The following is a 12,889-nucleotide window of genomic DNA, read 5'->3' as shown; positions in this document are numbered from 1 at the left end:
TGAGACTCCTCTGTCCCGCGGGCCCAGCGTCGATTCCCTTCGCGGATCCTATCGGCCAGTATCTTTCTGTCCCTCTCCGCAGCCAACGCCATGACCTTCGCGTACCTATTCGAAGCGTCGGAAATTTTTACAGCAGGGTCGCTGACGCTTTCTGATTTGTTCCCCAGAAAGCCGAGGCTCTACTTCGAGCTTTCATCGTCACCATCGATTGCCGAGCTTGCGGCATCCTTCAGCGTCTGCACAGCACCACCGATCTTCTGGCCTACTTCGCCGATGCCGTGAAGAGACTGCTTCTCGCCCTGATCTGCACTGACCTTGGCCAGCTCGGAAACGAAGCTCTGTCCCCACCAAGCGCTGGTGTACTTGAACACGTAGCGCTCGAGCTTGCGGAAGTTGGCTTCGCGCAGCTCGGGGGACATGGTGACGGCATCGTGGATGGCGTTTGCAAGCTCCTCGGTGTTCCAGGGGTTGACAATGAGCGAACCATTCAAGGACTGTGCAGCTCCAGTGAATTCGGACAGGATCATGACTCCGTGGCGGTCGTGCTGCGTAGCAATGTATTCGTAAGAAACCAGGTTCATCCCATCTCGTGTCGACGAAACAAGACAGACATCGGAAACAGCATACAGTGCGCAGAGCTCGTCAAAGTTTACACTCTGGTGCAAGAAATGGATGGGCATGAACTCGATGGTGCCGAACTTGCCGTTGATGCGGCCGACCAGCTCGTTGACCACGGCTCGCAGGTTCTGATACTCCTCGACATCCTGCCGGGAGGGCACGGCGACCTGTACCAGGACGATCTTGCCGATCCACTCGGGGTGTTCGGTCAGGAAGACCTCGAGTGCGTGGAGCTTCTGCGGGACTCCCTTGATGTAGTCCAGACGATCGACACCGACAATGAGCTTGACGCCTTCAAACTTGCGCGACAAGGCTGCAATGCGCTGTTGCACCTTGGGCTTCTTCAAGCCCTCGACAAACTTCTCGGGGTCGATGCCGATGGGGAAGGCGCCGACGGTGACAAAATTGCCGCGGTATTCGATGCCGTTCGGGGTGGTGGGGGTCTCGAGGATACGCGAGCACGAGCTGAGGAAGTGGCGGGCGTAGTCGTAGGTGTGGAAGCCGATGAGGTCGCACTGCAGAAGACCTTCCAGGAGGGCCTCGCGCACGGGCAGGATGCGGTAGATCTCGCTGCTGGGGAAGGGGGTGTGGAGGAAGAAGCCGATCTTGACGTTCTTCCGCTTGCCGCTCAGCTCCTGGCGCAGCAGCTCGGGCAGCAGCATCAAGTGGTAGTCGTGGACCCAGATCATATCTCCGTCCTGGACATCCTTGACGACCTCCTTGGCGAACAGCAGGTTCACCTCCTTGTACGCCTCCCAGGCGCCCTCGTCGAAGGTGATCTCGCCGGGGTGGTAGTGGAAGAGCGGCCACAGGATCGAGTTGGCGAAGCCGTTGTAGTGCCTGTCGGCGAGGTCGTCATCGATGAAGACGGGGAAGGCGCTGTACTCGTCCTTCAACTGCTGCTTGACCTTGTCGATCTCGCCCTCGGGCACCTCGAGGCCGGGCCAGCCGTACCACTGGAAGGTTGTCGTCTTGCTCAGGCCGCTGAGCCCGGTGACCAGGCCGCCAGACGACATGGAGAAGTCGTACTGGCCATCCTCTTTCCGCTTGATGGTGATGGGCAGACGGTTTGATATCAGCAGCAGTCTGCCGGGCGTCGTGTCCTCCTGCGCCATGACGGGCGACTGGCGATGGTGGTCTTTTGCGTGTCTTTCCGAGCTGCGATCGAGGCAGGAGAGTGACAAAGCGGTGTGCCTGTCAGATGTTGGCCGATGAGGCCAGGTCGTGCTACGGGAACTGGTTGGGCAGTTCAAATATTCACTGGCAGTTTGCGGGACAGCAGTGGCAGTGGGCGTGGCAGCTACGGTGGTCTGCCCGTGGACCTTCTTCTTGGGGCCTGGAGCTCTGGGTTGACGATGGCGGGGTAGTTAAACGTTAGGTAGGCGTTGGACGTCGCTGCGCTGTTGCTCTCTGGCGGGGTGGTATTTTGGCCCGAGTCTTGAGGGCAACGCAGATGGGGGTTATGTCTTGGTCAAGAGGGCAGCGTGCGATGGGCCGTGGAACGACAGAAATAACCAGAGGGAGCAGACAGAGGGAGCAGAAGCCACTGCTGCTTTTCATTCGACGCTTACGTGCATCATGGACATGGACGGGACACAGAAGGAGGAGGCTTGTGTCCAACAAAGAATTATGCCAGCACTTCTTCAACTTGCTGAACAAAATCCTTGCCGATCCCTGTCAGCCCAACTTCAGACCCGCAATCCAGGTACCTCCCGCCTCGGAAACCTTGGCCGTCACCCCTGCCTTCCCGGCGCCAGCGGCACGCCCGCGGATGAGATCAGACTGGCGTAGATGTCTGGCTCTGTCGATGTCGCTGCACCCAGCCGTCGAGCACAGAGCTGGATGCTCGCGCCGCAATACCTCCGTTTCGTCCACGACCGTGGCCGAGGTGGTACGCGGGTGCGAAGGAGCTCTCTCCGCCGACTGACGTAACTTGCATCATGTTCGGCAGGGATCTTTAAGGTGTCAGGGAGCCAAGCGACCGCCTAGCCGCAGCAACGCTCGCCGGCCCCCAATCAGAGAATCGCGTGGGAATCGTGTCTAAGGGCCGCAGGCCTGTGGTGTGGCTGGCCCAGCTCAATCGGCCAGCCCTGCCTATTTTTAACGTCTTGAGCATCGTGGAACATTTCTATTCTGCGCCTGTCTGGGCCTCTGGCCTGCGGGCTGTGTCTCTTGCGAATGTTTCAACAGCAATCCTGCCTGTCCTCCCTCCTGTGCTACCTGCCTGTCAGGCCTGTCTGCTGAAACCCCGGCATTCGTGGGCTATGACGTTCCTGGGTCTCACGGCCCGTGGTGCGTGGCATCTCAGTCTGATGGCGCCGTGACTTTCCTCACGCATTGTTGGCTACGTGGGTACGTAGCCACCTGGAAGCAAACTCGGCCACTGGCAACTGGGATGTGTGGTGGTGTCTTGAAGCAGTGGGATGCAGAAAAAGGCCCCAGATCAGCGCCGCAGGTCCCGGCTTTTCCTACATCCCAGCTCTGACGACGCAGGTTTTGGACAACAGCCACCTGCCACCGCCTCGCTAGCTTGCAATCGCATCCATGATGGTAGAATGACAAGACTGCTTTCTTACTTCATGATCTCGCATGTTGCGCAAATTTGCATCCTCGCGCATGACGTGTGCAATGTACAGCGCTCACCTGATTGTGCATATCATCCGGGCATACACTCAGCGTTGCATACCGGACGAACCTGTATCGTTCCATTTTGTCTATCGAACGCTGCAGATTGCGCTGCGCTATCTCGCCAAAGCACATGAGACGATCAAGAAACGACCTGTTCTCTTTACCCGCACGATATTGGCGGCTCTTCACGAATTTGCGATATGCTGCCGTAATTCTTCCTTCCCACTTCAAGGTTGACAGGTTATGCCACGAGCATGGTCAGTCTCCGGAGCAAATCTTCCGTCCGCTTCTTCGCCCCACCAGGGCTCCCAAGATACCTACCTGACTTAGCTGCACCGTCACTCCAGGACATGCACGGGCTGCCATGCGTTTCCCTGGAAAATGAAATGACATTTCGCGATCATGTGGAGTCGCCACGAGTATTATTCAGCGCTTTCTACCCTACCATGTGAATCAAAGTCAACGTCCCGATAAGCCGCACTTTGGTGGCCTGTAGTTCGGTGACCAACATGGTTTCCGGTCGGCACCCACCTATACCCTCGACTGCCTACCTACCTACCCAGGTATATAGTCGCGATGAAGGTGGGGCTGGCCACGTCTGATGCTACAGACTTCATGGGAAATGTTCCATCGTCCGCGTATAGACTGCGTGTAAACCGTCCCTTCATGAACGTGGCTCATCATGCCAGTAGGGGTTGGTTCCTATATCGCGTCCTGTTAGTATTGCCATCCGTGTCTTCGGGAGGAAAATCCATACCGGTCTCAGGGTTCACAATGTAGTCTTTCCGGAAGACGTCGACCGACACCGACGCCGCGAAGTCCATGACCTGGTTCCAGTCCACACATTGATGTGGCGCGCTCTGATTGACGTGAGGCAGCAGGTCGCCATCCACCCACCTGTGTGTCAAGACTGAAACGTCGCCATGGCACATTGCTGACATTCTAAACAGCTCGAGACAATGTTCTAGAAAGAGCAGCTCAGTTAGCCATACAGAAACCATCTATCGGCATGACAGATTCTGCCAAGAATATCTTACCGGCATGCTCGATCATCTCCTTGTGCACTTCCGCAGTGGCGTTTGGAAAGTAGTAATCCGCATGCAGCGTTCGAAATACTCTTTTCTACCGGCGCGCATTGATTAGATAACTGTATGGCTGGCAAGAGGGATGGAGGAACTTACAATGCAATGAAGCTCGTGAAATACGCTCAACACGCCCAGGTAGCCCCCATCGGGAAGCTTAACTGCTTGATATTCTCGGTCATGACTTTTTACCCATTCCTCCGGTATCCGCATGTTGTTATCTGTATTTGAGTTCTCATATCAGAATAGTCCACACCAGAGGAAGGCAGAGTGTGCGATATCAATTGTTTCAACATACATTGTAATAAGTCAGCCCAGACTCTGTCGAGTTCTGCTCCAGGTTCACCAGTGTATGGCCCCTCAAGGAATTTGTCCAGTGGGAAAACCTCGAGGTGCATATTGGATCCAACTTGTTTCGCAGGTGCTAACGGCAAATCAGTCATGAGATTGACTCAGGGTGCAAAGAAACCTACAATCCACCAAGCTGAATACGCCGCCCCCGTCATCCCACGAGCGATACATTGCTACAACGAATATAAGAGTATAGACGAGGGGAAGCCCTAGGTGAAGTAGCCAGCCTCGCCATGACCGCCACCGGCTCTGTTTCAGATGTGAAAGTGCGGCCATCCCTTCTTCATCGTCGAAAGACTCTTGCGACTTCTCGCCGGAAGAGCGATCAACGTATAGTCGCTCGTACTCAGCACTCCTGTTTGTCTGATGCATCTTGGTTGTCGGCACGAAGTTTTGTGCAAGACTCTGACAGGATTTGATATTGGATTAACGATGGTAAAAGCAAGCGACTTTCGCTGTCAGCAGGCTGCGAAGATGCATGTACTGAACCAGGCTGCTCCACTCCCCAAGCCGACAGTAAACGTCTTATCAAGCATCATGCAGCAGGCCGGACTATACCCATGTCTCCTGAAGTGCATTCTGTAGTGGCTTGGCTCGAATCCTTTAGAAACCCACCTGCCAATGCTGGAATGGTTTGCAGAAACGACATGCATACTCGGTTCCAACCCCTGGGAAAACGCCATGTCACCCCTTCTCTCATAGGATGAGAACTGCGGAGGGTCCGTGAGTCTTACCTAATCACACCTGCGGGGATTTCTATACTGCGGGCCTAGGTCATCAGATCCACGGGCCCTGGAACGGGCAGAGGGCCAGAGTGCTGGGCCCGTCAATTGCTCCGGCCCTCCCGATTGATGGCAATAATGCAAGATCCGACCTCAAATCGCTCGCATTCGCCCCATCGGCAAAATCCGACTAAATGCTCACCAATGCGCAACCAAGAAGCAGGGTCGCATGCAGCGCCAAGACACCGTACACGGCGGCAGCATATGGCGAGGAGGAGCTTGTGAGACGTTGCGTCGGCCCCAGCGGGGACGATCCGTGATCGTGACCGTACGATGGGTCATATCATAATCCTGGCCGGATGCCGCGATCGACGCCAGTCAGAAACTGGGGTCAAGTACCCAGGTATAAGTGTAGGCTTGGTCTCCGGCTCCCGAACTCCTCGTCGAATGATAGTCATGCCATTCCCAACATTTACCACAACAGTCGCTTTTTAGCCACGGAAGAATAAAGAAACAATGAAGTTCTACTCGGTCGTCGTTCTCCTCATCGCGGGAGCCACCGCTCTCCCCGCTCTCCCACGTGGTAAGTCCGAATCCTCATAGCCTTCGGCCTCTGGTCGTCACTCCTGTTTCTCTAATGTTCGGACCACAGCGGAGACCACCGCAGACGAGAGCTATCTACCCAGTAGGCGTGCGGAGACCACGGCTGATGAGAGCTATTTGCCTTCGAAGAGGGCTGAGACCACGGCCGATGAGAGCTACCTTCCATCCAAACGGGCTGAGACCACCGCAGATGAGAGCTACTTGCCTAGCAAGCGAGCTGAGACTACGGCTGATGAGAGTTACTTGCCTAGCAAGCGAACTGAGACCACAGCCGATGAGAGCTACCTCCCTTCTAAGCGGGCCGAGACAACTGCAGACGAGAGTTACTTGCCTAGCAAGCAGTAGGGTGTAAGCTACTCAACGTGTTGTCCTGAACAGTTTCCGAACTATGAGGATGCCACCAATCCAGATATGGACCGAGGCGGTTGCTTTTAACAATGTTCAGTCACACACGACTGCCAGTAATTGTTTCTATAGCCTTTCGTATCTGCACCGAGTGTTGAAAAATATACATCCGCCGAGCCCGATCCTTAGAAACTACAGAGGGCTTGCTTGTAATGGTGAGGACATGCTAACCATATTGTCTAGTAAGTATCAAGAACTGTGCAAAGACCGAAAAAGTGCCATGTTTACGGACAATCCCGCCACCAATACCAAAAAGCTTAGCCCAGTCACTCAAAAAGCGGAACTGGGATTTCATAAATCTACACGGGCTCTCAATGGATTTCGCATTGATCTTGCGTGCAGCCACGTTGAACTATAAAGCTGTCAGCAAATATTGATCGCCAAAAGTGTACTTTGCGGCGTCGGATAGTCTTTTGGGGGACTTACAACTTGGATATGCATCGCTGTTGGCGCTCATGGTACCGGAATAGAAGTCCCGACGGCATGGCTGGCTCGCCTCTCGAAGCCAGCTCGTAGATGTCGATTCCCGGCAGGAACTTGACTTTGGTGCCCTTCCATGGCAGCTGCTCTAGCAACTCCAACTCAAGGATGTCTTCCATCAGTCGGTTATACAAATTCAACTCTCCCAGAACTTGCCTCAGCATGGCAAGAGCCTCATCGTGCTCGATCTCAAACACGTCGCGTAAGTGCTCGTGATATTGATACACTGCGGGTTGCTCATCGACCGAGGTGAAGAATGCCGATAGCCCAATTTCATCGTACATTTCTTGCAGACCAACTTTTAAGGCCTGATAGTACGCGTGTTTGATGTCTTTCCCGTAATCTGGCATGATCATGGCTCGGCTGCGCTCATTGAGTATCCCGAGGAAGCCGTACACCTTATCTCTCGGATCCGTACACTCCAGTGATCCGAAAATGCGGATCAACTGATAGAGTAGATCGGGTAGATGTGACTGATATATATTTATCGACGTAATAGAAACCCGTAGGTCTCTGAGCAGGCTTTCCATCGTGTCGACTTTCGTTCCATGTCCCAGAGGGCATAGTAGAGGACTGGGTACGTAGCGCAGGCGATGTGTGATAATCTTCGATGCAGGGCTCTGTAGCCTAGGAAGCACCTTTGACACAGCTGTCGGCCTTCCGTAGTACGAGCAATTGGATGTAGCCCCGTGAAACGGATTGGGTTGACCGCCAAATAGATTTAGAGGGAACGAGGAACTACCACACCATATCGTGACATGGGACGCCAACAATACTTCCTGAACGACCCATACCCGCCGCCAGTACTGATGATAGCTGAGATACTTGAACCCAGCTCTCTGTTCAGCGGTCCAGTTGACAGAGTCGTGCATTTTTGCCCGACTCAAGGCCCGCAAATTGCTGGATTGCGCCCTCCCCGGAACTCCAAGCCATGAAATAACTTCATCGGCGCACCGGTACACCCGGGTCATCTCTCGAATCTGGCATTGTCGTTCCTCGACATCAAGCTGATTGATGCAAATCGCATCGATGAAGAATAAACCGCCTTCTCTCCTCGACCTAGCAGCAGCTAGGAAGTCGTGTAGGTTTCGGCGGACATAGAATTCCTGGCCATCGATTAAAATCTGCCGAGCGTCGCTGGTGGTGTGGCATGATCCCCATATGTACGACAGTGCTCTATAGTGCTTGCGATGCAATCTCTCTAGTGGAACCACTTCTAGCGTGTAGACCAAGCCTGTGGCGGCGCTTGAAGAACACCGGAGCAACCTCACTTGCCTACTTGCGTCTATACACGGAAATTTGAAGTCAACCTTTCTGTTCAGGGCTTTGTCGATGTCCCTTTCCACGTTGTCTAGCATGTTGAGGAATCAATATTCAACAGTGAATTGATGGCCAACGAAAGGCGGGGTTGCAACTGGACTTGATAAATATTCGAACACCTGATAGATCGCGTGGTTATGGGTGGCGCAGCTAGGCAGCTGCTAATGTGACAAGACCCAATCAATTTTTTAGCGCTCCATATTGTGCAGAAACTCATGCGCGTGACCGGAGCAATGGAAAGCAGACCTATTGGAATCTGACTGCGCCAACCGAACGAATATCGGTCGGGTGCGGCCCACAGGAGCTGGGCATTCACTTCCCTGCAAGCTAAGGCATATATACTGCATTTTCACTTACTCAAGGCATACAAGGCGGCAGTGATCGTGTCCAGGAATATACTAGTTTTATGTGCTTTTCTTATACCAATACAGTGCGGTCAATCACTTGCTTTGGGATAGGTAAGCGCGTCCTAAAGGACCAGTCGGCCTTTGTATTTAACTTGCATTTAACTTTGGTCTGTAGGTTTTCCGACCTGGCCTCTACTCCTCTTTGTGTAAGACGGCCTGCCCGGTCTGGTCTCTCAGCATATCATCCATCTGACTAGCATCGTCTGGTAAGGCCAGGTTGAGGAAAACACCTAGCACTGCCGCGATAATGAATGGTGTTTGTACTATAAGATTAAGACCCTGCTCAAACCCAGAGAGGGCAACGTTAGAGCCCGAGTATGTCAAAATGCTGTCCCACCAGTCTGGCTGCGTGATGTCCACGAAGCCGATGCCTAGCGCAACGGTAAGAATGAAACGGTTGCGCCGCGTATATCGGACTAAGCCTAACACCCTCAGGCCTGCAACTGCGATTGTGCTATATAGGAAGACCTGCATGCCGCCCAATACAGACGGAGGCATGGAACCGAAGATGGCCCCAAACTTGCCGAAAATCCCCATCAGTATCAGAAAGACGGAGGCGCACCAGCCAGCACGTCGGGATGCACAGCCAGTTATGACGATGACTCCGTTGTTACCAGCTTGGCTACATCGGAGGTAATACATCAGTTCTAAGATCAAGCGACATACCAGGTAGTAACATGATGAGACAGAGCGGGCATGGCCCGATGAAAGGACTTCGGGTTTACGTACCTGACCATTGGGGGGCCTGTGCCAAGAGCGGCGATCAAGCTGCCCATACCGTCGCACAAAATTCCGCCCTGGACACGCGCGTTGAATTCAGTGCCCTCAATGTCGACATCGCTAATCTCTGCAGTAGCAAGTATGTCCGGCATGCATGACACGGCCTCGCAGATAAACATGATGAGTAGCGGTAGTATCAAGGCGCCGTCGACTGATAATGGAAAGGTATGGACCCAGAGAAATGTCACAGCCGGCGCGGCGTAAATGTTACTCATTGACCAGTATCCTGTTAGTCCAGACACAAGACAACCGACAAAGAGTCCGATGATGACAGAGGCCGATTTCATCAGGGGTGAGCCGAACTGCTCGACGAAAATGATTGCAACGAAGACAGTAAAGCCTAACCCAATGAGTTTGGGATCTCCCCTGTAGTTTTGTTAGCCTTTTAACCCATAAAAACCCAATTGCTACTTCCGCCGGGCTATTGAACATACCAAGGTAACGGTTGGGGAGACGACACATCCGGACAGAGAGCGTAGAACCCCGTGCCAGCATGGCAGTTACTGCTGCCGCCCCAGTTGTTCATTCCATTTCCCACCAAGTAAATACCGACAAGCAGCAGAAGACTTCCCGTGACAACCTTTGGAAATATCTTGTTGAGCGTTTTCGGGGGCACAAAGCTCATAAGAATCTGCACCCAGACGGTGCACAGAATTGAGCCAAGGATAGCACCCCAAGCCTCAGGGCAAGGCAATTGGGTGCCGTCCTCCGCGGTCGGGCACGTCCCATTGGCGTAGCGCATACCAGTGTACGTGAAAGCAATAGGCAATATGTCGAAAGTTGGGCCGACGACGGACAGCAGCCCAGTGCCGATATAAAAGGGCGTCTTGGCGATGTGGACCCGCGTCACCTGCAAGGCTGTTGCAATTCCCGTGGTGATGAACGCAGCTGAGACCAGGTACTGTGTCATTGCGGAATCAAAGTAAAAAGCACCGCCGGCAATGGCCAGGGGCGGGGAGACGATAGAGCCGATCATACACAGTGCGTGCTGCAGCCCGAGGACAACGGTCAGAAGTATGGGCACCTCATCGTTCAGGCCATAGAACGGCGCTTTGTAGCCTTTATACTTCTTATTCAGTGGCCATATGTTGGGCGTAATGAGGTAAAGGTAGTCCTGTTCTCTTTTAGTCTATCCGCTGGTAGCGTAGCCCAAATTTGAATTGAGATATGCTTGCCGAGGGTTGAAGAGGGTTTTCAACTCGACTATTCACTTACATAGTCCCCGACCCAACCTTCTTTACTCGTGACATACCGCTTCAGATATGACAGCTTGTCTTTCCATATTGGATCAGCTGACTGCCCAATTTCGAGTGTCGCACCCGCAATCTCGGGTTCGATACTCTTGTCGTTCTTCTTCTCCTGTGAAAATGACGCCATGATGGATCTTACGCCAGTGATATATGACTCCCTCGCAACAGCAGAGCTTCATTTGGAAAGAGACGCGCGAGCGAACGCGGACGGCGAGGTCCTTGGACATGTTAAATGATGGCAGTAAGCCTGGCTCTACCCAATCAGAGGACGCCTGCCTCGGCAGATTTGGAATCCGGGGCCTGCCTATCTTGCTGATGGTATCTCCAGCTTGCAATCCCCGTAAAATGGTGCCTCCACCCTTCTGAGCTTATTTTATCGGTTATTTCAGCGAAGCCCAAGGAATTGATTGGCTCGTGTATTCACTTCCCGACTTCCACCCTATCTGACCGGAGGTGCCCGACTGTGGAGAGAGGATCCGGGGATACGTCGTAGCTGTGATAACCTAGCGGCTTATCGGCACCGGGGGCGGCCGCTGGCACACTGGCCACTCTCTATCCGCCGACCACGACAATAGAGTCACGTGGTGAATATGGGCTTGTTCCATCTTGGGTCCTCGTATTGTCTAGAGACGAGAAACTCGATTTGCCTCTTGAGAAACCAACTATCTAGTTTGCGGGCACTCAAGACTCCGACAAAAGACCATCTCTCTGTTCAAGCCTAGGCTGATTTACCTTGGTGAGATGACAGAACAACCAGGGGCTGTTCTTTTCAAAGATGTCACAATAATCACTCTGGACTCCACCAGAAGGGTGATTTTCAAGGGATACATCATCACTAGAGGTTCGCGGATACTTGATGTATCGCCGGGCAATCCAGAATCTGTTCAACCGCACACCAAAGTTATATCATTACCTGGCCGCATAATCATTCCTGGACTCATAAATACCCATGCGCATTTGGCGCAGTCACTGCTGCGCGGACTAGCAGAGGATTTGCCTTTGCATTCCTGGCTCTGCGATCGGATATGGCCTCTCGAGGCGGCATATACGGGACAAGGAGTCTCAGCCGATGGTTACGTCGCTGCACGTGCTACAATTGCCGAGATGCTCTTGAGCGGAACGACTTGCTTCTTGGAGGCTATGTTAACACACGGAAGTGGATTCGCCAATGTGGCCAGCGCGGTGTCTGAGATGGGCATTCGGGCTTGTCTGGTTCGTCACGGATCCTCGAAATGTTGCTTGGAAGTCAATGTTGACCACCTACACAGGGCAAGCTGGTGAAATTCGTAGAGACCAACCCGGCCCTCAACATTGCGGACGCGCGTGACAAGGATCTATCGCATATGAGCATCGAGTCCCTGCTTTCAGCGCACACCACGTTTCACGGGTCCAGCAATGATCGTGTCCACGTGTGGGCAGCGTGCGGTACGCCGCGTGGCGCTCCCATCTCCTCTTTCGCCGAGGTCGGCCGCATCTGCCGCGACCACGACATCGGCATTACCATGCACTGCGCCGAGGCGCCGCGGGATCTGCCGATCTTCCGAGAGGTCTACGCAGGGAGGTCACCAATGCAGTTTTGTCGCGACGCAGAACTGACAGGGCGGAAAACCGTGCTGGCGCACATGTGTCACCTCGACTTGCAGGCAGATCTGCCAATCTTGCTCGAGACCAATACGACGGTGGCGCATAACCCGACCAGCAACATGAAACTGGCTTCGGGTGTCGCGCAGGTCCCAGCCATGCTAAAGGCAGGCGTCAACGTGGCGTTAGGGACGGATGGCGCGCCATGCAATAATTCCTATGATATGCTACGAGAAATGCACTTGGCTTCGATAGTACACAAAGGAACCACACTGAGCGCTGGCTCCATAGGTGCCCACGAGGCTCTGGAAATGGCTACCATACGAGGCGCCAAAGCATTGGGTCTTGAGAAAGAGATAGGGAGCATTGAGGTAGGCAAAAAGGCCGACCTGGTTGTATTGGATGTCAGCGGAGCCTGGGCGGCGCCATGGGACCAAGATTCACGTAACGGCATGGACCCCGTCAGCTTGGTAGTTGGGTCCTGTACGGGAAAGAATGTGACACATGTCATGGTAGATGGCTCGCTTTTGGTTGAGGATAGCAGACTGATGTGTGCAGATGAGGCTGATATAGCGATGGCCGCACGCGCAGCAGTGAAAGGCATACAACAGCGTAGTGGAGTGAAGACAGTCCCTAAGGCCGGTTGGACTTATGTAACATGA

The 12,889-nt window shown here is 53.7% G+C and overlaps 6 protein-coding genes across 6 annotated transcripts; 2 read left to right on the top strand and 4 right to left on the bottom strand.

The window, feature by feature from the left end:
* Positions 1-179: 179 nt before the first annotated feature.
* JN550_010693 (uncharacterized protein) lies at positions 180-1,733 on the bottom strand (the record flags this gene model as incomplete). The annotated part of the gene is made up of 1 exon (XM_049308976.1): positions 180-1,733. One exon carries the CDS (start codon positions 1,731-1,733, stop codon positions 180-182), a length of 1,554 nt encoding a protein of 517 aa, XP_049167349.1.
* Positions 1,734-3,910: 2,177 nt separating this feature from the next.
* JN550_010692 (uncharacterized protein) lies at positions 3,911-5,051 on the bottom strand (the record flags this gene model as incomplete). The annotated part of the gene is made up of 6 exons (XM_049308974.1): positions 3,911-3,948; positions 4,004-4,210; positions 4,284-4,368; positions 4,428-4,549; positions 4,627-4,752; positions 4,802-5,051. 6 exons carry the CDS (start codon positions 5,049-5,051, stop codon positions 3,911-3,913), a joined length of 828 nt encoding a protein of 275 aa, XP_049167348.1.
* Positions 5,052-5,917: 866 nt separating this feature from the next.
* On the top strand, positions 5,918-6,349 carry JN550_010691 (uncharacterized protein; the record flags this gene model as incomplete). Its single annotated transcript, XM_049308973.1, has 2 exons — positions 5,918-5,984; positions 6,054-6,349. 2 exons carry the CDS (start codon positions 5,918-5,920, stop codon positions 6,347-6,349), a joined length of 363 nt encoding a protein of 120 aa, XP_049167347.1.
* Positions 6,350-6,831: 482 nt separating this feature from the next.
* On the bottom strand, positions 6,832-8,247 carry JN550_010690 (uncharacterized protein; the record flags this gene model as incomplete). Its single annotated transcript, XM_049308972.1, has 1 exon — positions 6,832-8,247. The coding sequence occupies one exon, from the start codon at positions 8,245-8,247 to the stop codon at positions 6,832-6,834; it is 1,416 nt and encodes a 471-aa protein (XP_049167346.1).
* A 501-nt stretch (positions 8,248-8,748) lies between these two features.
* Positions 8,749-10,773, bottom strand: JN550_010689 (uncharacterized protein; the record flags this gene model as incomplete). The annotated part of the gene is made up of 4 exons (XM_049308971.1): positions 8,749-9,238; positions 9,346-9,762; positions 9,831-10,510; positions 10,612-10,773. The coding sequence occupies 4 exons, from the start codon at positions 10,771-10,773 to the stop codon at positions 8,749-8,751; spliced, it is 1,749 nt and encodes a 582-aa protein (XP_049167345.1).
* A 614-nt stretch (positions 10,774-11,387) lies between these two features.
* JN550_010688 (uncharacterized protein) lies at positions 11,388-12,889 on the top strand (the record flags this gene model as incomplete). Its single annotated transcript, XM_049308970.1, has 2 exons — positions 11,388-11,858; positions 11,915-12,889. The coding sequence occupies 2 exons, from the start codon at positions 11,388-11,390 to the stop codon at positions 12,887-12,889; spliced, it is 1,446 nt and encodes a 481-aa protein (XP_049167344.1).

The sequence above is a fragment of the Neoarthrinium moseri genome (genome assembly GCF_022829205.1).
Source record: "Neoarthrinium moseri strain CBS 164.80 chromosome Unknown scaffold57_Wmoseri_CBS_16480, whole genome shotgun sequence".
Classification (NCBI taxonomy): Eukaryota; Fungi; Ascomycota; class Sordariomycetes; order Amphisphaeriales; family Apiosporaceae; genus Neoarthrinium; species Neoarthrinium moseri.
This window is presented reverse-complemented; position numbering and strand designations above follow the sequence as displayed.